Source organism: Urocampus carinirostris, chromosome 4, assembly GCF_059441175.1.
Source record: "Urocampus carinirostris isolate Australia breed hairy pipefish chromosome 4, RoL_Ucar_1.0, whole genome shotgun sequence".
NCBI lineage: Eukaryota > Metazoa > Chordata > Actinopteri > Syngnathiformes > Syngnathidae > Urocampus > Urocampus carinirostris.
The window spans coordinates 33,330,268-33,356,827 of record NC_142352.1 but is presented as its reverse complement, the minus strand read 5'-3'; the positions used below and the strand labels follow the sequence as shown (position 1 = coordinate 33,356,827).

General features: G+C 41.0%; 1 protein-coding gene across 10 annotated transcripts in view; it reads left to right on the top strand.

The window, feature by feature from the left end:
- The first annotated feature begins 3,316 nt into the window (after positions 1-3,316).
- Positions 3,317-26,560, top strand: part of phka2 (phosphorylase kinase, alpha 2 (liver)) — a 44,486-nt gene continuing 21,242 nt past the window's right edge. For 5 of the 10 annotated variants that reach the window (XR_015850305.1, XR_015850301.1, XR_015850304.1 and 2 more), the window contains exons 1-13: positions 3,317-3,669; positions 6,509-6,667; positions 10,367-10,414; positions 12,304-12,472; positions 12,538-12,620; positions 12,698-12,778; positions 17,795-17,893; positions 19,600-19,746; positions 22,709-22,762; positions 22,928-23,050; positions 23,125-23,220; positions 24,208-24,315; positions 25,302-25,380. Coding sequence is in view for 5 of the 10 variants with exons in the window: in XM_088334251.1 (XP_088190377.1) it covers positions 3,592-3,669; positions 6,509-6,667; positions 10,367-10,414; positions 12,304-12,472; positions 12,538-12,620; positions 12,698-12,778; positions 17,795-17,893; positions 19,600-19,746; positions 22,709-22,762; positions 22,928-23,050; positions 23,125-23,220; positions 24,208-24,315; positions 25,302-25,380 (1,324 nt within the window). In the remaining 5 variants the exon portion in view is untranslated. Of the gene's footprint in view, positions 3,670-6,508; positions 6,668-10,366; positions 10,415-12,303; positions 12,473-12,537; positions 12,621-12,697; positions 12,779-17,794; positions 17,894-19,599; positions 19,747-22,708; positions 22,763-22,927; positions 23,051-23,124; positions 23,221-24,207; positions 24,316-25,301; positions 25,381-26,560 lie in introns of those variants that run through there. The other 5 variants (XM_088334251.1, XM_088334250.1, XM_088334252.1 and 2 more) reach the window with 3 other exon arrangements.

Genomic DNA, 26,560 nt, shown 5'->3' with positions numbered 1-26,560 from the left:
CATCTGCCCATATTAATTCCCGGATATGTTCTAAGTTGTGAAATCTCCTATTTTCTACTCGTCACTGGATAACTTCTTGAAAATTTGTTTTTTGTTTTGCCCATTTTTATTTTGGTCTTCGCTTTCGGGTATTCATATCTTATCTATCGACTTATTTTGGAATTATGTTGTTAGATTATTAAAATAGGTCACTGAGTATGTTGTCACGATAACAAGAGTTTTCCAGCTATATTAGGTTTATGATTTAATCATCACATGATTACTTCAATCATGATCCCTTATCCATCCATTATTTGCACCGCTTATCTTCAGTAGGGTCGCGGGGGGTGCTGGAGCCCATCCCAGCTATCTTGGGTTGCCAGCCAGTTGCAGGGCACACAGGGACAGACAACTCGCCAGCCCATTCACACCTAGGGACAATTTTGACCGGCCAATTAACCTAACATGCATGTTTTGGAGGAAACCGGAGTGGCTGCAGGAAACCCATGCAAGCTCGGGGAGAACATGCAAACTCCACACAGGAGGTTCGATCTTATGACCTCAGAACTGTGCTGCACATGCTCTAACTACTGCACCGCCATACTTTAGTTTTTGAACTGAATTATTTATTGTCATTGACGAAACATCGAATGCAACGAGATTAAACATGGCAATACAGGGTAAACATGTAAAAAGGATTTAAAGAGAAAAAAACAGACTACCAGGATAAAAAGCCGATATTCTTACACTGCCGTGCCTGGAGACAGGCCAAAATTGTACTAATAGTGCAATATTCTCGAATGAGGAAAAAAATAGTACATCGTCACAATTGTGCGGTGAAAAGAAGTGCAATAATTTAAGTAGCAACAAACACAAAAAGGTCACAAGTTATATATATTTCCGTCTTGTGCAATAGAATATAATCTCAGTTTCATTTAGCAGCAGCAAAAAAATAAACACCCAAAAAGTCTCAAGATATGTTTTCACAGTTATGTGCGCTTGTTTAGGGTGATCCCAAGAGCCAAGAAGAGAAGCGCAGGTTTGAGAGCGGTCTCCATTCGGGCCCTGATGTTGTGGAATGCTCTGCCCCCTGAGATTCGATGCAACCTCAGTGGAACTGTTAAAGGTTTCTTCAGTTTCCTCATTTTGAGGTTTTTGAGCTTTTCCATGCCCTCATGTAGGTTTTAGATCAGGGGATGGTGTAATTATAGTCTGTGCAGCCATTTGAGACTCCTTGTGATTAAGGGCCATATAAATAAACATGACTTGACTTGATGGCCCTGGGGAAAAAGCTGTCTTTGAGCCTGTTTGTGCTTGTTTTCCGGGACCTGGGAACTGGTGTTGGCAGACCAGGAGAGGTCATCAGGGATGTATACTGTACATGTAAGAGTTTGAAGGAATGGACTCTTGTCAATGAGTGAGGCTGGGTCCATTCTTGCCCTCCTGAAGTCAAGTATAACTTCCATGGATTTAAATTAGCATAAGTTTAATTTTGCAACACAACAGCAATTTATCATGACATTCTTTTTGTCTTAATTTTATTTTTTCAGGTAGGACTCCAATATCCAAATATCAATATTATCTATACCAAGCAAGTACTCGCATCAAATTGATTCTATTGTCCTCGGATCGATACTTGCCTCCTCCACCAATTTCCTCAAAGCGCCGCTTCTATGTGTAAATAGCGCAGCCACTTTCCAAGTTTATTCGTGTTTGTGTGACTGACAGGCACACTTTAAGCAACTCTCTCTACCTGGCTTGCTGCCGCATTCCGCCTACCGGGCAGAAGAAAGTGCCAAATTTATAGTGCCGTTAAAAAGCATTTGCCCCCTTACTCATTTCTGTATTTTTTGCATAATTATCACTCACAAAGGTTTCAGATCATCAAACCAATTTTAATATCACACAGAGACAATCCAAGGAAATACAAAATGCAGTTTTGAAATGTTGATTCTATTTATTAAGGCACAACAAAATCAAAAGCTATCTGACCCTATGTGAAAAAGTGATTGCCCCTTGAGCCTAATAGTGAGTTGGGCCACCTTTGGCAGCAATAACAGAATTCAAACGTTTACAATAATTGGTAAGGAGTCTTTCAAAACATTGCGGAGGAATTTTGACCCACTCTTTTTTGCAATATTGTTTAAAATCTGCAATGTTGGAGGGTTTTCTAGCATTTAAGGTCACACAACAGAATCCCTTACAGGAGCTGTATTCCCCCACATCATCCCATCCCCAAATTGTCTCTCTTACCTCTTCCTGCCCCAATCTGGAGGAAGTTGTCAAAGAAAGACCTCGTCGATCCTATATGATTCCGGTCAGGCCACCAGCTCTCCCTCCGAAGATGGCAACATTTGACGGGGAAGAGTGAAGATGATCTGTATCGGCGAGGATGAATAATCGGCCGAGCATCTCTGGCTTAAGTGCCCAGCACTCCAGTCTGCTCGCTACCACCGCCAACTGGGACAATCCTTCGGAGAACTATGGCGCGTCCCACATGTGAGTCTAGTGCTTCTGAGGAATGTCCTCAGTCGCCTTGAGTGACTCAACAACAGCATATCAATTAGATTTAAATCTGGACTTTGACTTGGCCACTCCAGAACCTTCATTTTGTTTTTTTGGAGCCATTAAGAAATTGACTTGCTGGTGTGTTTCGGATAGTTGTCCTGCCGCATGATCCAAAAGCGCTTGAGTTTGAGGGCCCGAACTGATGGCTTTACTTTTTCTTCATATGCTTTTTTCGCCCCAGCTATCTCCGGGCAGAGGGCAGGGGACTCCTTGAACTGGTTTCCAGCTAATCACAGGGCATGTTTTTTTTTTTTTTAATTATTGATCAAAATATTGCATTTCATGCAATAAAACACTTCTGAAGTATCCCGATTGCATTGATTTGTTCAATGCAAATGGTGTAATTTAGTGCTTTAAAGGGGAAATACTGTAATACTTTGCTATGACTCTTAAATATTTTATTTGTAAATGAATACAGTCTATTTACTTGCATAGTTTGTGTGTTGCAAAACAAATGGGCTGAAATGTTCACTTCATAAACAAAGAGACAATAAAACACAACTTGTGCAGATAAATGCAAACGAGAAAAAAATGGATTGGCTTATGTCATCTATTTTCCTCATTTATTGCTAAGGTATCAGATTAAAGACTCCCTATGAGCATATACAAAACATTTAATACATCATTCAGCCATTTGTTTCCCCCTGTGCATTGTTTTTACTCTAAACCACTGCGGCCCATGAAGTTTGCCGCCCCCTGCAATAAACATTGAGGGCATAGGTCTGTTTACATTGGAACGGTTGCGTCACCCACAGTACAGTGGTTTAGCGCCCCCTGTCGACCAATACATGCAAACGCATGCGCGTGTAGCATTTATTTCCCCTCTTGTACCTCATGCGACAAAGGCAACCACTGCCTTTGACGTCTTCACATTTTTAGAAGAATCATATCAAATATATCAACAGCCGAGTGGATGATTCTTGCTTAGCGAGCGCAGCCGCTTGCAGACTGCAGAATGGCTCATTGATCCCGGAATGGTGCCTTGCACACTCAAAACGTGACGTGAGATTGTCGGGACGCCAGCAGGCTGATAAACGAACTAGGATGAGGAGTCGCAGCAATTCAGGAGTGAGGCTGGACGGATATGCCAGGCTCGTCCAGGAAACCATCCTTAGTCACCAGGTATTGAATGCACTTAAATGCCAAAATGGAGGCTGGAAGTCCAACTGAAGCGTTTTAGTGACGGGTCGTTCGTGAACGGAACGCCTCTATGAGCCGGCTCTTTAAAGAATCGGTGCCGATGCCAGGCTTGTCTATGGTACTTTCGGTATTAGCTCGTTCCAGTCTGAAATGGTAAATGGTCTGCATTTATATAGCGCTTTTCTGAAGACCTCCTAAAGTGCTTTACATTGTGCTTCACACTTAGCCATTCACACACATAGGTTACATGTTCTTTGCATAATATCTATATATAATTCATAGGTTTATTCCAAGTTTTACTTAACAATCAGGAACCTGAAATTGACAATAAATAAATATGATGGTAAGGAAAATACATTGTTGGAATTTAAAGGTATTTTCTTTTTTAAATATCAATCATTTTTTGCAATGGGAAGGGAATTGTATATACTATTAGTATCAGAATGGTGGGAATCTTTTTGACCCAAAGAACTATGAAGCAAAATGTTTGGATTTATATTTTCAGACAAAATTCAACACAATGGCCAAATTTTTTTCTCCAGATGAAAGCTAATTCTTCAGTGCATTTTATTTCGCTGCGACGTCTGATGAATTGATCAAATTTATGAAAAATAATAATGCCAGAGCATGCGTTCCATACAATCAAATATACAGCATGAAATGTGTCTCCCCTACCACAGTCATCATTATTTTCACAAATAATGGTTTCAAAGCGAGGTGCGAGCAATGTCTTTTGTAAAAATGTCACAAAATACTGCAAGCGATGTATTTAGGGGAGCTCACCCAATCAAAATGCTCTGGGTGCTGGCTGGTGTTTATAGTTTGATCTGTGGGTTTTCATCATCAAGTGTCTCAACAGTGAACATACATTATTTAATGGGCTTCCATATACAGGATTCCATAGAGATGTACAGCCAAAATGGGGTCTGTTGGTGTAACACAGTGACTGTAAACTATGCCCCCTATGTTCTGGACCAAACAAAGCTTATGGTTTGGTTTTATACAGGCAATTGAACAGTAGAGAAAAGGTAATCAGTCCCATTTTATCTCAGTCAGATGTACTCTTGAAAAGAACCATATGCTCCCGACACCTGGGATAGGTACTGCATTATGACTATTAATATTATGTTATTCTTCAAAAAAATTGTGGTAACAACTTTGGCTTCTTTAAACTACAGTGTGTATTTAACTTGGGTGAAAACACAGTTTCTCTAAATTGATCCACTTACAGTGGCTACATTCAAATCTTCCTGAGAATTCAACCAAAACAATAACGATGGGTCCGCTCCCAATTGTGGGAGTCAATATTTGGGACATTCTCCGTGTTTGTTGCCATTGACAAATGTAGGTGATGTGTTCAGGCTTCATTGGTAAGAACTGTATAGAAATAAACAAGAGCAAAGGTTAACCTTTGCTTAGATAGCGTGAGGCCCGATGACTGGGAAGTCACTTTGAAGCTGAAGTAGCATAATACGTAAAATAACTTTAAATTTTTAAAAGGAATCCCTACTATTATTTGCGATGATTATGTTTTTTTATTTTACATTCGAGGGCTGAAATGTTGGTTTTTGCAGGGTTTAGTAGTCAGACTCAAACAATGCTGAGCACATGATGGACAGAAGTACTTGCCTACCAGAGTCAATTCAAATTTATGTAGGGCAAGAAAAACCCTGGTGTCATTTGCTTAATTGTTGCAGCCTCCCTTCCATATATCTGATGTTCAGTTTAAGATCCTTCCACTCTTGCCCTCCTGGACTGAGTACTGGTAGTTTTCCAATTCAATTTAAGTTTTCATGTGGGTTAAGATTTTACCTCTTGGCTGAAAGTGGTGGACAAAACATTTTCCTGCTTGCAAAAGGCTTGCTCGCTTCGGAGTTGTCTGACATTTTGCTATTAAATCAAAACAACAATATATTTCCTTGTGCAGCTCAGGCTCTTTAAGTTTTCAAACACTAAACACTGATTTTATTTGTCTCACGGCCTTAAGAAGTCTTTGTGAAGGCCCCCTGGTAGATTTGTGTGCCGAGCAACAACTAATGACTAAAATGTGATTGTTAAATGCACATATCTGGAAGCAGCAAGGAAGCAACGAAGGGAAGCTGACAGACAATTTAGAATGATTTGATAAGTATTGTTGGACAAAATAAACTTATCATCACAATGCCGATATTTTTTGGGCCAGCACATACCCGTAGCAGCAAGATAGCTGACAGTAAGGTCAGCGTTCTGTTGGTGAGGCTCATGTTATGTCAAATAAATGCAAAAATCTTGACCTAAGAGTCTTAAAAAGTCAAATTTATATTATAGTTTGTGTTTTTTACCATTAGGAGGCTCTGAATAATACACACTGTCCCATTAAAGCAAAACTCCACTTAATATGCATAAACACTTGTGTATCTTCATGTTTATTGCATGCAAAATATAGACTGATCAAGTTGAAAGCCATCAGTTTGTCTAACCAGGAGGCAGGAATTTGAGACGCTGCACAAAACTTGGGGGCGCTAAACCACTGTACTGGGATGAAAGACCGTTTTCGCTTAGAATTTCTGCTGTTTTGGAGACTTCTGCTTTAGCTATGATGCCACTACTGGGAGCTTGAATTTAGTTACTATAATCTTACTTGTAGTGATATGGATATCAAGGCAATGGAACAAATGTTCAAGTAGTTTTCCAGTATGCCTCATATCAACTTACTGCTGTGAAGTAATGGACTAACAAAGCTTTTAGGAAGCCTTCATTCCATTTTCTCTTTGCCTGCTATTGATTTATGTCATGCAATTATGTGCGTGTGTGTGTATGTGCTCGTCTGTTTGCGTTTCAGAACCCGGTGTCAGGACTCCTGCCTGCCAGCACCCAGAAAAAGGATGCATGGGTGAGGGATAACGTGTACAGTGTTCTGGCCGTGTGGGGGCTGGGAATGGCCTATCGCAAGAATGCCGACCGGGATGAGGACAAGGCCAAGGCCTACGAGCTGGAGCAGGTGTTTGCCTGGAGTCGCCCTTTCCTCATTTCTGTCTTTGATCATTTGAGTGCTTGCTTAGAAATCAGAACACAGTTTGTGTTTGTGGCTTTAGCACTTCGGGACGCAAGTCAATTTCCACTGTGACTAAAATATAAAAATGCACACAAATCTACAGTATCTGTGACCTTTGCTAATACAGACAGATAGTTATATAATTTGGTGGTAAAATCAAGATAAGTAAAATAAAATAAATACTAGAGAACATGATTTAGTGTAGCTTTGGTATCCTCTGACTTTGATTTATTCTGAGTTTGATCGTGAGGTAGTTCTACTTGCAACCAAATGTAAGAGATGTATTTAAATCAAGTTTTGTACAGGTGCTTGAAATCCTTGGAAATGCCTGAATTTTAATGTCGTGTTTTCAAGGATTAAAAAGTACTTGATTTTTTTTTTCCCGTAAAGTGCTTGCAGATGCTTGAAATTGTTGCCATTGTTCTCAACAAGTCTGCTTAAAAATGAGGCCGACACTGCTCTTTGGTGGCTTTGCTTTACCATTGCATTTCTTCTCCTGTCAGGATTAACTGCAGTTGGCATTATTTTGTATGGCATTGCCCTATGAAGCCTCCAGGTTGCGCCCAAGAAAACAGGGCACTATGAAATTTGTATTAGTGCAAGGATTACATATTAATTACAGACATTCATTATGGGCAGTGCAAAAAATCAATGTAGTGTTTCCTAGTGGCAAATTGTAATGGAAAGAACTTGCAACTGAAAACGTAAGCTACATATTATTATTATTTTATTTTTTTAATTTGATTTTTGATCACCATAGATACAAACAGAACTATTTGAGCTTATGTAATAGTCATACAGAGACCAGGTAGGGAGTCTAATATAAAAGAAAGAAAGAAAGAAACAAACAAACCAACCCGATACACAGACAGCAACAACATCAAATAGAAAAAAAAGCTACTAGGAAAACAAACAAAGAGAAAAACAACGGTCCCTCATCAAACCTTCAAAAAGAGCAGATAATGTAAATAGAGCTGCTGCTATGGGTGGCTCCCCACACATGAATGCATAGTTGTAAAAAGAAGAGAATAGCTAAATCAATGAATAACCTTGCATATACACGAGGCAGTAAAGTTAATAATTCAATGAGAAGGTCATCATGAGATTCCACTTGGTTAGTAAATCAATCCGGGATATCTGTTCAATTTAGATTTCTAACTTATTTAAAAACTAGACCATCTTGCCTAGAATATATTCAAAGAATCCTAAAGTGAGTATCTAATTCTTTCCAGATGTAAACATTGTAGGGATGATTCAATCCACATAGTGTGGAAAGATGGTGGTGACGATATCCATCTTGGGATCAGATGATGTGCTCGTAGGTTTAAAAAGGTGATGATGCCTTGTATGGGTTTGGGTAGTTTCAAAGTACTTAAAGATGTTCCAAATAATGCTATCATAAAGTCTAGTTTTACATGTAAGCCAGATATTTTCAAAATAGTTTGGAAGATCTCCTCCCAGAACTGATGTAGAGATGGACATGACAAGAACATGTGGGTGGGATTGGATGGGAATTGATTGCACCGTGCACTAGCTACATGTTAATGTCTTTTTGACCAAACACCTATATTGGTAGAGATATGTCTAAAAACAAACAAATATATTTGCTGTTTACCTAAGATCTTAAAATCATATGTCTCAATAAATGCACATGCAAGATTAAAAATCACATATGTACATCGCAGATATATTTGTGGCTCTGTAAAATACATGATTTACACTGGATTTCTTTTAATGGCACTGGAGAATTTGGAAAGTTTGCTTTGGAAGTGTGTATGTGGTGTTGTTGTTGTTAGACATAGTAGAGGATCTCGTTTCATGAATACTCATTGCACTCACCTGTGCCTGCTCGTTTGGCGCCAGCTGCAGCAGGTTACCTGATTGGTTCCCCCTCCTATTTAAGCTCAGTGCTGTCACTCGCCCTTCGTCAGTCCGTCACCAAACCCCTGTTTACACAAGGCAAGCATTTTGACTCACGTCGGTCCCGTTTTGTCACCCGTTTCCCACTCGTCTGTTCCTGATTTCCCCGTTTGTCTCCGGCTACGACCCGTTTTTTGACCCCGACCACGTTCTGATCTCCCGTTCCAGCTAATGACCCGTTTTTTCCCGTTTAAACACGCTCCGATCTCCCACTCCGGAAGATCCACTTCCGCATTCCGAACACGCTCCGATCCCGTGAACAATTTGCTTCCCTTGCCCAGCGAGCACCGGATCGCTGGCACTTGTTTTTCCTCTTTATCTCAATAAACTTGTGAGTAAACGTTACGCATCTGGGGCCGCCTCCTGTTCTGGTCCTGACATCCCCATTAGAAAGGGTATATAAAAATGGGGTTTGTGCGTAATCAAACAGGACGAGCATAGATTGTATCTGAAAAATCGAGCATGTGCGTCATCTGATCCTAAGCGTTGCCAATGTTGTTGAACTGCGACTATGCGTGCCCACCTCAAACCCGACGCCACCTGCAAGTGTCACCGTTTATCGGCATGTTTTTTGTTAGGCGTAGTGTGCCACATGCCTTGGGACAAATTAGGCAGTTGTAGCTTGTGAGGTTTGTTAGCCCAGCTGCAATAGGCCAGACCTGCGGCGTGGCGATTGCTTTATTTCCCAATGCCGCCTAGGTCTCTTCTCTGACCTGATAACAATCCCCGGAGCACATGCTAGTGATCAGCATTTGTCTGTTCTTTTCTGACTTTCCTCACAGTCCAATTTAACTGATGAATTTGTTTTCAATGCAATGATTGCCCAAGCTACTAGCTGTTGCGGAGCTTAGCAATTTGTCTTGGTGGACACATGGTCTTGTGCGACCGTATACATGTACCCCAGCCTATCACAGTCGAATAAAGGCACCCACCCAACAGACAAAAGTATAATCCTCCCCCTTAGTAGCATTTGCTGTCTGCTGTCCGCAGCAGAACACAATGCACGATACGTCATCAATGACAATAAGAAAATTTGATTCAAAATATGTGAAGCCGTGAACCAGCGATAATCATGGCGCGAAGTAGCGAGGGAGTACTGTACTTTTTGATCAATACTTAAATGATGTACAACCAAACTTAGTTTTGTTGTTGTTGTATAAGTGTCTGCTTGTTCTGGTTGTAAGGTGGACATTGTAGCCGGCAACGTAAAATTGTTTTAAGTATAAGGTGGGGATGCGGATAGTACATAAAGTAAGTGTGCTATTATCAGGTGCATTCTACATGTGTTAAATATAGCAAGAACACATAAATGAGACTGCGCTTTTTAGTACGGAGGTGCTTAACGGTTGTAGAAAAGTGGTACTCTTTACTTAATTCTTTAATAAACCTCTGAGGACTGATTTAGATAATGAACAAGCCCAAATTAATTTTACATATAGTTTTTTTTCACGTGATATTAATAATCCTCTTTTTTATATTGACTTATCTTATAACTTATTAATGACCATTTACAGTGTCACGTGAATTACACTCAACTTATTGTGGCGTGCATATTATTTTGCATTGTCCAGTATTGGAGAACACCTTTATTTCAGTGCAGTCAGTTGGCTGATAGGAGATAACCCAAAAAAAACAAGAAAAACATCTTTATTGTTGCACAAATAAATTGTAATGGTCTGTTGGCACATGAATTGAGTTTTTACTGTGAATGCATTTTCTTGGCAGAGCGTTGTGAAACTGATGCAAGGACTTCTACGTTGCATGATAAGACAGGTGAGAAAGGCCGGTATTGGTTGGTTTTCATCGCTTTATATACAGGGTGTTCCAAAAGTCTTGGGCACATTCCAAATATCTTGGAAAACTATTAAGGACATAAAACTCATTAGTAAGTTTAGAAAGCTTGTATTGTCAATTTTTACACTGCATTTATATAGCGCTTTTCAAGTCAAAGACTTCCCAAAGCGCTTTACATTGTGCTTCACATTTCCCAATAGTGGCTGTGATCTGAGCAGCCATGTAAGGTGCTAACCTGCTTATTGGGGGTAATTAGGGGTTCAATGTCTTACCCAAGGACACTTCGACATGTAACACGGACAAGCCGGGATTCGAACTGGGATCCCTTAATCCTAAAACGATCGCTCTACCTCCTGAGCTACTGCCGCCCCCTTTTAGCTCATGCACGTCTTTTAGTATAGGGGGCACATAGACCAATCCTTTCCCAAATTCCAATGCATATTGTGAGAGCTGGAGATCTGGCTGGCCAGGACATGACATTGTGATCATTCTGTCCAGATCGACCAATTTATCTGTCTGGCAGTGTTCGGAAACTGTCTAACTCTGTGGCTCCTGTGTGGTGGCACCCCATCCTGTTGGAAAATGAAGTCAACAAACTTTTTCTCAATTTGTCCATCAACCAGTTTCCCAGCATGCACGAGGAATATCTCATTATTGACTGTTGCTATTCAAAAAATAATGGTCCGTACACTGCTATCTTTAACATAGCACAAAACAGGAGTCACCTTTGAGGAATCTCTCTGATGCTCAAGATCTTTATTTGGGTTCTCAGGACCTTGTATGCGAATGATATGCTTGTTCACTAAGCCATTTACGAGGAAAGTGCTATTATCCCTAAAAGCAAGCCGGTTGTCAAATCCGTCGTCTTCAATCTTCTATTGCAGGGGTGGCGAACACGTGGCTCTAGAGCCGCATGCGGCTCTTGGCCAATAAGAATGCGGCTCTTTGCCTGTTTTATGTTTTGTTTTTGTTTGTATTGAGGGTGGACACTTTTCTTGAAATCAACACAAGAACAATACTGTATTGTAAGGAGAGGAGTGTGTTATGGGAAATAATATGTTTTTAATTGTGTATGTTTGTGTGTGTCTGGCGGTCATAGCAGGTCAGTGCGTGGTGTGGCTCTTTGACTCTCACAGTTAAATTTTAAGTTTAATTTTAAAATTTCGTCTCTTTGTGTCAAACTTGTTCGCCACCCCTGTTATATTTTATTGCAATGCAAAGTCCAGCTGGTTTATCAGCGTCCTTCTACTGTTGGACAAACTGTAGCTTTCAAGGCATTATGTGAAGTTGTCAATTAAGGACATGCCAAAAATCAGTTGTTGTAGGACACTGAAGTTCCCTCCTGGCTCTTCTGATCGATTTACGGGGGCTCCGCGAAAATCAGTTCAACATGTTTAATTACACTATCTGAAGTTAAGGGGAGTCCGCTTCTTTTACCATCTACCATGCCATATCACTACGGACATCTTCGCTGGTGGCTTCCTTCTGAATTTTCTGCAAAATGCATGTTGAACAAGAGTCCATGATAGATTTTGTGCAATTTCAAGCACACAAAACACCTTAATGGCTCTCAAAAGAAAAAAAAAACAATAGCCTTACACAAAACATATTAGCTTTAAAATGGCCCAACTTTTGTCTTACTACCATTCATAGTTAAGAAGATATGGGCAATTTAAATGTGCCCGAGACTTTTGGAAAACCCTGTATGACAGACAGACTGTTAATACATTTTAAAAGGATTTACATTTCATCACTATTATGAGGATGTGAGCTAGGGTTAAAATGGTGTGAAAGGTAACTAAGTTTGGTAAATGAATAGTGTGTAAGGGATCAGACTGCTTTGCTGTAACTATACTTTTTGTTTTCAGGTTGCCAAGGTGGAGAAGTTCAAACACACTCAGAGTACTGAGGACTGTTTACATGCCAAATACGATACACGCACTTGTGCCACTGTGGTGGGAGATGACCAGTGGGGCCATCTTCAGGTAGATGCCACCTCCATATATCTGCTGATGTTGGCACAGATGACAGCATCAGGTGGGGGACTCGACAGGCTGTGCATCATAGCACCCTTAAATCATATTAATCGTTTAACCTTGCAGGCCTTCGTATTATCTCCAACTTGGATGAGGTGGCTTTTATACAAAACCTGGTCTTCTACATTGAAGCTGCATATAAAGTTGCTGTGAGCATCATGGGTTTAGAAGAGGATCTGTCAGAAAATGAAGACATTTTCAAGTATATTGTGCTGCTCTGTTGTAGGATTATGGGATGTGGGAGCGAGGTGACAAAACCAACCAGGGCATCCCTGAGCTCAACGGAAGCTCTGTCGGAATTGCTAAGGTATTTTAAGCACAAATTTGATTTAAGTGAACCCCAATTTCATGATCGGGCATCCTTCAATTTTCTAAATCTACAGACCTTTTTCAGTGGAAAGCTGATCAAATTTCTTTGCCATTTGGTGACCTGTTTTTTCATAGAAACTCTGATGGCGGCTGCGCATGGATACATGCTTGCGGCGAGCTCTCCAGCTAATCTTCTATTTATTGCCGTTCTCTTGTCTTTTTTGCTTTCACTTTTGGACACATGTGTGGCCAAAAACACTTACAGTAGGGACGAACTTATTCGGTTGGGTGGGCGTCTAAATTTCGATTATTCGGGCACTTTTTATACCGCCCATGATATACCGAGCGAACTTCAAAGAGACCCGGCATCCTTGTGGACAGCTATTCCTCTTAAAAAACGGCGGCGGCGGCCCCGTAAAGAAAGGAAACAGAAACGTGGTTGCCGTGCAGGTAGATGTGTGAAGCGTGTGAAGTCCAAGCAGCAAGATGGACGCGAGGATGTAACTAATTCCACCATTCATTCCTCGCCGGACAACCGACGCTTTGAACTCAGCGCTCACGAGCGGCCACAACGCCGGGAGCTTTTGAAGATCTCGACAAAGACTACAAAGAGTTCAGCTAAGTCAAATGATTCAGCAAAGCTGAAATTTGGTCTGTTAAATATTAGATCGCTTGCTCCAAAAGCTTTACTTGTTGATAACATTATTCGTGATTATAAACTTAACTGTATGGGTCTTTGTGAAACGTGGTTACGCCCGGATGAGCACTTAGCGCTAAATTATGCCTCTCCCCCAGACTACGAGAGTAGTCATATAGCACGCACACTGAAAAGGGGTGGTGGTGTTGCGCTAATCTCTGAAAAATCGCTCAAATTTAATACACGTACCTCTAATAATTACAAAACGTTTGAGGCTCTTGTGATGCGGTCCCCTCAATTGTCAATTGATGTAATAACTATCTATCGTGCACCTGGGCCATACACAACTTTCTTAGACGAATTTGCTGATCTTTTGTCTGAACTAGTAACCTATGCAGACAAAATTATAATTATGGGAGACTTTAACATTCATATGAACTCCCCACACAGTTCACTTACTATTGCGTTTAGTTCTCTAATTGATGCATTTGGTTTTACTCAACTGGTTGACTTGCCAACCCATAAAAATGGGAACACGCTAGACTTGATTCTGACTCGAGGAGTTTTAACCTCAAACATTATGGTGCTACCGTGTACTACTGTTATCTCTGATCATTATTTAGTGACATTTGAGGTGCTAACTAAATGTAGAGTTAATAAAGCTGAGGGATCTAGCGGACGCAATATAAGCACTGGCACAGTTTCTGAGCTCTTTGAACTCCTTCCTGGAGCAGTTGCGTCCTTTCCTAAATACAATGGCTCGATTGACTCACTCATGAATGAGTTCAATACCACCCTGACTAGTGTGCTGGATTCAATAGCGCCCATAAAACTAAAATCACGTCCTAAAAGACGCACACCTTGGTTTACTGATGAAACTAGAACCCTTAAAAAAGAATGCAGGAAATGGGAGAGAAAATGGCGCGCTACCAAGCTTGAGGTTTTCCATCAAACCTGGTGTGACAGCTTGTTAAAGTATAAAGCGGCCCTTGCCTCTGCAAAATCGGCCTACCTTTCGAAGGTGATTGCGTCTCAAAAGAACAACCCCAAAGCCCTTTTTGACACTGTAGCATCGCTTACAAGGCAACAGCCTATCGCAGACAGTTCGACACACTCTGCTCAGGACTTAATGGTCTTCTTCACTAAGAAGATTCAATGCATACAGGAAGAAATTGCAAAAGATATTGTTAGTACCACACGTATTAAAGGACTGAAATTTACAGATGCACGACAGGGTGGCTGCCCTGGGAAAATGGCCGGTTTTAGTGAACTGTCACTTGATGATCTCAAACAAGTGGTGAATGCGGCCAAACCGACAACTTGCCAGTTCGACCCGCTCCCAGGTTCACTTATTAAAAGTCTTTTTAGCGTCCTGGGGCCTTCAGTTCTAAATATTATAAATACATCACTCTCCTCAGGTGTAGTTCCAGCAGCTTTTAAGTCCGCCGTTATTAAACCCACACTGAAACGACCCAACCTTGATCCAGAAATATTAAGTAATTACAGACCTGTGTCAAACCTACCTTTCCTCTCTAAAGTACTCGAAAGAGTAGTGGCACAGCAGCTGAATGCTTTCATATCGGAGAATAACCTTTTTGAATCCATGCAATCAGGATTCAGGGCTAACCACTCTACTGAGACAGCTCTGATCAAGGTAACAAATGATCTCCTAATGTCAATGGATTCTGGCGCTTCATCACTTTTGCTGCTGCTGGATCTTAGTGCTGCTTTTGACACAGTGCGCCACAATATCCTACTAGAACGGTTGGAAAAATGGATTGGTCTCTCAGGAGCTGTCCTCTCGTGGTTCAAATCCTACCTCTCAGATAGGACACACTGTGTTAAATATGGTGAAACGACATCTGAGCCCTTTAATGTTACCTGCGGTGTTCCGCAGGGTTCAGTGCTCGGCCCCCTACTTTTCAACATTTACATGCTTCCGTTAGGTGATATTATTCGCAAGTACAATATCAGCTTCCATTGCTATGCAGACGACACTCAACTATATCTTCCGTTGGAGGAATCTTCCACACTAAACTGTGGAAATTTGGAGGCCTGTCTCACTGAGATAAAAGAGTGGATGTCACTCAACTTCTTGCGTCTTAACTCTGAAAAGACTGAAATGTTAGTCATTGGTCCTTCTAAATGCCGGGACTTATTCTCAAAAACTGCTGTGAACATTGACAAATGTCACATCACACAGAGTGACTCAGTTAAAAATTTAGGTGTCATATTTGACCCTGAACTATCCTTTGAGATGCATGTAAAACAAATTACTAGAACTGCCTTCTTCCATCTTCGCAACATTGCTAAAATCCGTTCAATACTGTCTCAGTCTGATGCGGAAACAATAATTCATGCATTTGTTACCTCCCGTCTCGATTACTGCAATGCACTACTCTCCGGTCTCCCGAAGTCCAGAATCAAGTCTCTTCAGCTAGTACAAAATGCCGCAGCGAGGCTCTTAACCAGGACAAAAAAGTACGATCACATAACACCGATTTTGGCTAACCTGCATTGGCTCCCAGTTAGCCAAAGATGTGACTTCAAAGTTCTCTTAGTATTGTACAAAATCATACATGGACTTGCTCCCTCTTATCTTTCAGATCTGATCTGCCACTATGTCCCGGGCCGAAGCCTACGATCTGAGAGTGCTGGTCTTCTGATGATCCCGAGAGCAAAGAAGTCTTCTGCTGGTTCGAGAGCGTTCTCCATCCGGGCACCGGTGCTGTGGAATGCTCTTCCCCCTGAGATTCGATCTGCAACCTCAGTGGAAATGTTTAAATCTAAACTTAAAACTCACTTCTACTCCATTGCATACGAATAACCTACTCCTCTTGTCGGTTGAAAATAGTTTGTGTAATATAGTGTAACAATCTGTGAAGCCCTTTGAGACTCTTCGTGATTTAGGGCTATACAAATAAAAATGACTTGACTTGACTTGACTTGAGTAAGGCACTTCATTCTGAAATAAAGTAGCCTGTTGTGGTAACCTGTGGTATACTACTCAATTACAGATATTTTGGAAAGCTTTCTGGGTGCCATTTATGAATGGGATTTAGCATATTTACACTTATTGATGAGTTTCATTGGTTAATGTTTTGCAACCTTTACATTAGTGTTTCTCAATTGGTTGGTCGGGACCCAAAAGTGGGTCTCGGACCCGTTTTTAATGGTTCGCGGGCCTTTGCCTTGGCCAAAAAATGCTGATAAAATAACTGAGGGTCATTTAATCTCCTTAATAGTAGATGGATTTTTATAATTGAAGACATAGGTACTGAAGTGAAGCATTATGGATTTCATTAAAAGGGCGTTGTGTGTTATTTAGCGCCTCCTTGTGGTGACTTAATTCATTTTTTAAAAAACTATATCGACTTGACTACTAAGCAAAAACACATGATCTATCATACAAACATACATAGTTTAGAATACTCATAGATCTAGAAATGTGTATTTATTTCACATGAGAGGAGGCTCACCTATTGGAAGCTGACATGATTGTCCAACACCGTGCTGCCAAGGGTACTCCCAAAAACCTTGTGAAAGGACAAAAAAATGAGGAAAAAATTATGCAATATGGTAACTTTGAGGGCAGCAAGGTAGCACAATGGGGCACAGTTCTGAAGTAAAGATATCGAACATTCCTGTGTGGAGTTTGCATGTTCTCCTTGTGTTTGCGTGTGTTTCCTCCCACATTGCAAAAACTTGCATGTCAGGTTAATTCGCCGGTCCAAATCGTCTCTAGGTGTGAATGAGCGAGTGACATGTACTCTCTCTGTGTGCCCTGCGACTGGCTGGCAACCAGTTCAGGGAGTCCCCTGCCCACTGCCCGAAGATAGCTGGGATGGGCTCCTGCATCCCCGCAACCCTACTGAGGATAACCGGTGCAGATAATGGATGGATGGATAGTTACCGGTACTTTGAGTCTCTGTAGTTTGCATTTTTTGTGCTTTGTGGCGATCTTTTTGAGTTGCACTACACAATACAGGGGCAAATATTACATACTGTCCCTTTAAAAATGCAGCCAATTTTGCGTTAAAGGGAATAGTATTATTTGAAGTTCTTTTGGTATCCCTGGTAATTGTATTTATTTATTTATAAATGTATGACTATCTTGTACTATCTCTAGTTTAAACGACACAATCCTTTTCATTCAATACATTTGTGAAGAGGGATTTTGGAGGTCGCCGTTTGCAATTAGCGTGGGATTGTGGGGTCCTGAATTCAGACCAGTTAAAAACCACATTTCAGAACTCAGCCCGAAAAAGGTCAACTGTTATAAAATGCTTTGGAATCAGTGAATTAAGTTGAGCATCAAGAAATAGAATTAAAATCACCCGAATGGATGTGTTTTCTGTTGTGTTTTTGGGTTTCCAGGCAGCACTTGAGGCAATTGATGAATTGGATCTGTTTGGTGCCCACGGCGGACCAAAATCGGTCATCCATGTTCTTCCCGATGAAGTGGAACACTGTCAGGTACAGTCCAATCTCACTTTGACCTAAGACTTAACGAAGAAAGTCACACTGGTAATTAGGGGTGGGCGATACTAGAAATGTTAGTATCGAATGGATCCAAATAAACACATGATAGGTTTGCTCAATACCGATCAGGTACTGATATTTTTTGCTTGGAAATGTCATGATAATTGAATAATTGAACCGTTCCTCCCTTGAGTTAGTTTGAAATTACGATAAACAAAGCAAAAGGATTTTAGGCGTAAAAATGTTTTGTTTTAAAAAAATACCAACTTATTTTTTTGTCTTCCATTTATTTACCTTTTTCTTTTGTCTCTTTCAAAATTCAGCTAATCATCCGAAATCATTTCAAAGTAACAAACCAATTGTAGGGCAGCACGGCAGCGCAGTGGTTAGCGCATGTGCGGCACAGTTCATGTCTTGGGAACCTCCTGCGTGGGTTCAAATCCAGCTCCAGACTTCCTGTGCGGAGTTTGTATGTTCTCCCCGTGCTTGCGTGGGTTTCCTCCGGGCACTCCGGTTTCCTCCCACATTCCAAAAACATGCATTTCAGGTGAATTGGCTGGTCCAAATTGTCCCTAGGTATGAATGAGCGAGTGAGTTGTCTGTCCCAGTGTGCCCTGCGATTGGCTGGCAACCAGTTCAGGGTGTCCCCTGCCCACTGCCCGATGATTGCTGGGGTGGGCTCCAGCACCCCCGCAACCCTACTGAGGATAAGCGGTGTAGCTAATGAGATGAGATGAGAAACCAATTGTAGCTTGAAATAATTACTGGTTGATATTTTAATTTCTACGTGTGCCCTACAAGAAAACTATGATTACATTTACAAAAATAAAAGGGAAAATATAAAATAAATAACTACATTGCAAGTAGTATAAAAAATAAATAGAAATATTTCCATTACAACTGTTCCAGAACAAAAGCCAAGCAAGTCAAACCAAAAGAGCAACGAAGTATCAATAATACAAATACTGTTTAACAATGTCATCAAGAGAACAAATATACCTTCCATTGCGCAATATTAAAAAAAAGTCTGTAATTTAAGTAAAGTTTCAATTGTCTTCCATTGCCATAGTGACAACGGATTTACAGGTTTTTGTTCAGGAACAGTAACATGTTTACAATTTGGTTGCAGCTCATTGCTCTCTGAGTGAGCTTTTTACATGCGTTTATATAATTTTGAGGTGTTGCTACAGTAGCATACCACTTTGACATAAAAATTACACCTGTCATTGCCCTTTTCTAAAGTTGGGAAAATAAAAGTCCACATCGTGTTTCGCTTCCTGTTTTCCCTGTTATTCTTAGCTTTCAGTAGGGGAGGGCGCATAGATTTGGCCTTTTGTTTATGCCTGTCTGGCTAGATGCAGCGACCGGCCATTTAGGGTGAGTTGCTTAAAATGTGCCTGTCAGTTACTCACTCAGGCATAAACTTAGAGTGGCCAAAGGTGCTGAGTGGGAGAGAAAAGGGCTACGCTATTTACATATTAGTGGAAGAACGAAATATCAATCTTAAGACAATAGTATCGATCCGATCCAAGTACATGCTAATATCTCTCTCTGGATCGATCCTCCCACCCCTACTGTTAATATGAGCAAAACGCAAGTCGTTGCATAACTTGCAGTTGCAATGGTAGTCAAGGAGAAGACATATTAAACAATCAACCAGTAAAAAAAATCCTTATAATGCCTCTTTCGATCCGTTTCAGTCCATTCTATGCTCCATGCTGCCGAGAGCCTCCACTTCGAAGGAGTTAGATGCCGGCCTCCTGTCTGTTATTTCCTTCCCGGCGTTTGCTGTAGAAGATGCCGAATTGGTTGCCATCACCAAGTCAGAAATCATCAGTAAATTGCAGGTAATATTCCAGGACACGTTTTGACTGGTTTGTTATCTTAGTATTTTAATGGTTGTTTTAAATAGTATAAATAACAAACAAACAGGCACTACAACAATTATTTTTACTCATCAGTTTAGCTACAATATTCCAGGGATGTAAACAGGGTTTTACAGGTGCCTGAAAGCCATAAAAACGCTTGAATTTAAATGATGTGTTTTCAAGGATTGAAAAGTGCTTGAAATGTGGACGAATCGCTTGTAAACGCTTTAAATTGTTTCCATGTTTCTAAACAAGTCTGCTTTAATATGGCACCGACGGTGCTTTACGGTGGCTTCGATTAGCTATTGGATTTCTTCTTCCCTCGTGATTAACTGCAGCTGGAATTAGTTTGTACGTTTTTGTCCTATGAAGCGTCATTGCCCCCTACGGGTCATGCTTAAGAGGACAAGTACATGCTACACCTAAACGGGGCACTACGAAATGTGTATTAGTGCAAGGATTACGTATAAATTATGGCCTTTTATCATGGGCCATGCAAATTAACTAATGTGGTAAATTGAAATGGAAAAAACGTCCTGCAACTGAAAATGTAAGTAAATGAAAGGCAAAAAAAATCCTTTAGCTGTAGGGCTGGGGATCTTTTGGAGGCTCACAATTAAATTACGATTATGATTCAAGGATACAAAATTCAATTATTAAACGATTATTGAGGTTTTTTTCCTGTATAATTTTTTTTAGATTTAATCACTTGTAGTGTTTATCAACTGTGCTTTGTAAAAAAAAAGCCACAGAACAATTGAATTAATTTCCACTTCTTTTGTAAACTCAAGGAACTCCTGCAGGCTGGAAAGTGAAAAAAAGCTAAACACTAATTTAAGTGCAAATGATTTGAAAGATGTAGATTTTTTTTTACGCTTTTTATGTAATTTTTTTTTAATGAAAATGTTGACCTGAATTTGCGAACTTGGCTGTTATATTTCATATCGATTATAGGAAGGAGCTATAGCTTCTTTAAACATCTGCAAAGACACTTAGCCTTTTTAAAATTTTGTATTTTTAATCCAGGTGTTAAGCACTTCTTTTAAAAAATGTAGTTTTTTTTAGCAAATGTTGCAATCGTGTTGCCTTAAAGCTTGTGTCCGTAACTTCAAACTATTAAACTTACTGACGCCATCTTCTGGCTGAAATCGTTGCCGCTTCATCAAGCTGCTTAGGTGGCGTGTGCACATAAATGGTAAATGGTAAATGTACGTTTCTTTCTTTGAGGCGCTCGAATAAGCTCTTCTCATGTCATCTTTAATGAGGTTTGGGTTGGCATTTAGTCTGTATTTGAAAGCTTCCTTTTCTTATTTTCACCATTTTCATCCTGGAATAATTTTGTTTGAAACTTTTAAGGGACGCCATAAACTATGCAACCCAACATTACAAAGCACGTCTGTGACATTTATTTTCAGTAAAAAAACATCGGGATAAGTTTTTCCTTAAAATGGTTTCTGGTTGATAAATGGATGTCAGCAAATACAGCTACATTTAGTGGTTTCCTTTGGGAGTGGGGTGTGACTTTGGCGGCGACTAGTGGACAAATTTAAAACTGCAGGTCATTGTTTGACGTGATCTGGCCCTGTATTCTCATGTACTTCTCTTGGCATTGTCTCGCCTGGCCGAAATAAATCATTAGGCGAGGCTTTAGTTCAGAGGTGGGCAAACTATGGCTCACGGACCACATGCCTGTTAGGCTTTTTCATCTGGCCCGGCAAACGAAAGTTGTCGAAATATAATGAAAATTAATGTACCGTAATAGTCATTAAAGTTCTACAAAAAAAAAAGAAATTCCACCAATTTTATCCTTATTGTCCTAACACTAACACAGTGAGTACCAAAAAAATACTACACAAATATCACAACAGAAATACTGTAAAAATACAACTACAGTAATACAACAATAATACTAAAGAAATAATAAAAATGTACTATTATGGAAATACAACAGAAATCCAAATTTTTCCATCAAGAGGAATGAGGAAAAGGCCAAAATTTTACACTAAAAGTACATCGTTTTAGATCAGGGGTGTCAAACAGGTGGCCCGCGGACCTGATCCGGCCTGCTCAGGGAATGGGTCTGGCCTGTGAAACCACCCTCAGAAAAGCGCAAGAGAAAAACAAGCTGCAGGCTCAAATATGTCCAAAGCCAGGTGGCTCTCACAAATGCTGTACTTGTATCTCTCTCTCTCTCTCTCTCTCTCTCTCTCTCTCTCTCTCTCTCTCTCTCTCTCTCTCTCTCTCTCTCTCTCTCTCTCTCTCTCTCTCTCTCTCTCTCTCTCTCGTTCTCTCTCTCTTGTTCTTTCTTCCTCCCTTTTTTCTCACTCTTTATCTCTCTTTCACTCTGTCTCTCTTTCTCTTTCTTTGTTCCTCTTTGTCTCTTTCTTTCTCTGTCTTTTGCCTTCTTTTGATTGCTCTTACTTTTCTCTTTTTCTCTCCTTTCTCTCTTTCTTTATACCTCTTGCTTTCCCTTCTTTCTTTCTATGCTCTCTTTCTCTCCTCTTTCCTCTCCTTTCTTTCTCTCTTTCGATTTCTTTTTTGGATTTCTTTCTTTCTCTTTCTTTCCCCTATCTCACTATTACTCTTTTTATCTCTTGTTTGTCACATTCTCTCTCTCTCTCTCTCTCTCTCTCTGTCTCTCTCTCTCTGTCTCTCTCTCTTTCTCTCTCTCTCTCTCTCTCTCTCATTTTCTCCTTTTTTCTTATTCCTTGTCCCACACACTCTCTTTTTCTCTCCCTCTCTTTCTCTTATTTATTTTTCTCTTTTTTTCTTTCTCCTAAATCTACTTGTCCGGCCCCCGAGAGAATGTTTGTTCTATCGTGTGGCCCCGGAGTTAAAATGAGTTTGACACCTCTGTTTTGGATGAACTCATCGTTTCAGTATGAATACATTTGCTGTCATTATTCGAAGCAATGTTAATCCGTCTTGTGTTCCGTGTCAGGGACGCTATGGTTGTTGCCGTTTTATCAGGGATGGATATCATTGTCCGAAAGAGGTAAGATTCTCTTTTGTAACCGAAATATTCTATTTTGGATGTTATCACTCCAGATATCATGACATAATTCATAAGAAGACCATGCAGTTTTTGCCCGGCTCTCCACTGGTTTCATCAAATGAATGCGAAATCTACGTAAGATAGATATTTTGTCATACCTGCCAGGATCCGACCCGCCTGCATTACGATCCTGCCGAGCTGAAGTTGTTTGAGAATATTGAATGCGAGTGGCCAGTCTTCTGGACCTACCTCATTCTTGATGGCATCTTCACAGGAGACCAAGTGCAGGTACAGTATATAAAATTGGACAACCTCATTGATGGCAAGTACTCTTAGAACAAAACCCATTGTGTTTTTCTCAGGTACAAGAGTATCGTGAGGCACTGGAGGGCATTTTGATCCGAGGGAAAAATGGTATCAAATTGCTGCCCGAACTTTACGCTGTTCCCAGTGACAAGGTATTGCTCGGTCAAACAGATGCTGCGTGCTACTAGTTTAGTCCTTGTCTAGCATATTGACTGCTAGACCTAGGCCTAGTACAGTTGTTGTGTTAAAGGTATTCTCAGATTCTTAAACATGCAAAATGTGAGAAAATAGTACTTGGTTTAGGAATAAAATCTCGATATATATATTCCAATTGTTTTCCGAAAACAATGCATTTTGAAGACAGCGTGTCTTGTCATGCTAAGTTGTGTTGTCATCTGAGGAACACTAGCACCCTAGCAAGCCAGTCGCCATATTGTTAAACGTGTTAATTCGTCCAACCGGTTAAGAGTGTTTTATGCCAAGTCTTGATAGTTTTTGTGGAGAATGCCTAGGGGTTGTGTCATAGGTTGATACTCTAATGGTACAATAAAGGGCAAGGGCGGGAGGGCAAGATGACCGGGAACTAACAAGGAAAAGCAGCAACAGGGACACACAGGAAGCCGAACGGTAATAGACCAAGGGACACGGCAAAACGGGCGCTAAGAGCAGGCTAGCCTGACAAACAACTCATGGTGGGCAGCCAATAAACGCCAACCAGGACCAAACAAAACAGGAAAGCTGTCGGTAGCCCCAATGCTAGCGGGAAGTACCCAACTACAGTAAACGGTCACAAGGGTCCTAGTGACAGGCTAGCAAAAAAACTGAATGCATTCGCTGTTCACTGCAATTGCCGTCTGTTTTGGAGCCTCTTCATATGTTGTGTTAATGGGATTTGCCATTTATAAGTATTTTGTTCATCCGACGACGTCAATTTTGAGACTAAATTTCTCAAGTCCCTGGTGCCTGGAATATTTTCCACTGCACTGCATGCTCTGTGCCTAATTGGAAAAAAAATCATTTTGGGAATACCTTTAAACATTAGTTTTTATTGCAAAATGGTTGAGCAAAATTAGCTTTAGATTATTATGAACATTCCAGTATGAAATATGAAAGAATCTCACTTTTTTGTCCCATTGCAGGTGGAGGAGGAGTACAGCAACCCTCACTCTGTGGACCGAGTAGCCATGGGCCAGGTGCCTCACATGTGGGGACAATCGCTGTACATCCTGGGCTGCCTTTTGGCTGAGGTATCTGCGTAGAGTTGGGTTGTCAAACTTTTTTTAGCTCAGAAAGAAAGAAAGAAAGAAAGAAAGAAAGAAAGAAAGAAAGAAAGAAAGAAAGAAAGAAAGAAAGAGAAAGAAAGGAAGGAGGTTATGAGGGAGGGAGATAGGTAAGGAGGAAGGAAGGAAAGAAAGGAAGGGAGGAAGGATCAGAGGGAGTGGAGAGAGAAAACAAAAAAGGAGGAAGAAAGAAATAGCGAATAAGAGAAAGGAAGAGAGTAAGAGGGAGACAAATGAAGAGAGAAAGAAAGAGAAAGAAATAGAATGATAGGGAGAAAGTGATACATAGAGAAGAGAAAGAGCACAACAGAAGCAGACAGGTTAAGAGAACGAGAGAAAAAGAGAGACAAATACAGACAAAGAAGTTTCTGGTTTTGTTGAAAAGGTACAAGTATGCTCGTGACACATACGATAACCTTTTTGCTAAGGCTAATTCTCAATGTCTGTCCCCAGAAGTGCACTTACAGAAAAAAACATACAAAAAGAAATAGAGAAAAAAGAGAGACAAAGAAATAGAGAAAGGAGAGCGAGAGGAGGAAAGAGAGAAAAATAGAGCCACAAAGAGAGAGGATAGAGAGAAAGAAAGAGTCAGAGAGAGAAAAAGAGAGGGGCAAAGAAAGACACAGATAAAGACAGAAAGAGAGAAAAGAAAGAAAGAAAAAGAGACAAGGAGAGAGAAATAGGGAAAAAAGATGGTGACGGAGTAATGTAGCCACTGTTGCTTTGCGAATAGCGCCTAGTTTTGTTGACATTAGGTGGACATTTCAAACCGCGGCTAATTTTTCTCTTGCGCTTCTCCGTTATTGTCTTGCGGGACGCATTAAAACCCTTGGTGCCCCTCATTCATCCCGCGGGCCACATTGATAACACCACTGACATAGGGCAAAGACGTTTAAGCACCACACTCAACTGCCTTGCTGATACAAGCTAACTTGTGCGCTTCCTTCTTGAAGGGCTTTTTGGCACCAGGAGAGATCGATCCTCTCAACAGGAGGTTCTCTACAAATTTAAAGCCGGATGTTGTGGTGCAAGGTTAGTTCAAGGGCAAATCTTATCATTGTTTGCATGGATGCTTAAGTAGATTTTTCCACCTTTCTGTATGTGTATTAGTTTGCGCGGATCCCCTTTAGGGTTTTGCCCCAGTAGCGGTTCCACACTAAATTACCCCCTGAGCGAAACTTTCTCGTGGCAGCCAAATTGGGTACTGCAGCTTCGGACCACCGACCACTCCAAGCAGCCAAATCCAATCCTATATCGGCCCATTTGCATCATAAAAATTAGAAAATATATTTGAACAATGCTCTCTTTTAGGGCCCGGTCACACAGCCGTTTGCGTCTGAATCACGACCAGAAATTTCTGCCTGTGAAGCAGACGCTGTTGGACGCTTTGAGTTCGCCATACAGATGAGATACAGCAGTGCTTTACACGCGGTTGGAAATTCACACGCGGTTGGCAGCACGAAAAAGTTTTGCGCTGCGCTGCTCAAAACTTTAGGGCTCGGTCACCAAGCCTTTCACGGGCGTATCGAGGCTGAATCACGGCCAGGAATTTCTGCCCGTGAAGCAGACGATGTTGGACGCTTTGAGATCGCCATATAGACGAGATACAGCAGTGCTTTACACGCGGTCGGAAATTCACACGCGGAAGGCCGCGCGAAAATGTTTTGCGCTGCTCAAAACTTTAGACCACGTGTTAACCGTGGGCGGCACACGAGGTAATGACGCTGTAATGACGCGGAACGACGTGCTCTGGCCGCAGCCAGGGCGTGGTTACACATGGGTAGGACGGGAAATTTCAGCGGGTAATTGTGGGTGGAGCACGGTCATAGCATGTTCTGCGCCTGTATCGCGGTGTTATTACGTCAAATTAGCGTGTTACGCGTGTGACGGTCAAACGCCTTTCTCCGCGCATATACAGCGCGATTTGCCGAGCACACGTCAGTTGTGCTCGAGACGTCAAGGGGTGGACATGGATCCCCGTCACCGTAGTGACCTCGTCTTAATCCATTTTTATTTCTTGACATTTATTTTCATTTCATAACAAGATAATAAAATGAAAATGAAAAACTATTACAATAATAACATATTGGCTTCTTCGGTGCCATAGCTTGAAATCTTGATCTTCACGGGACTGTGTCTTGAGCGGTTATGATTTCTACAGCCCGGTGTTATGCCGAGAAATGCATCCCTGCCGAGATTTGCATCCCCTCGC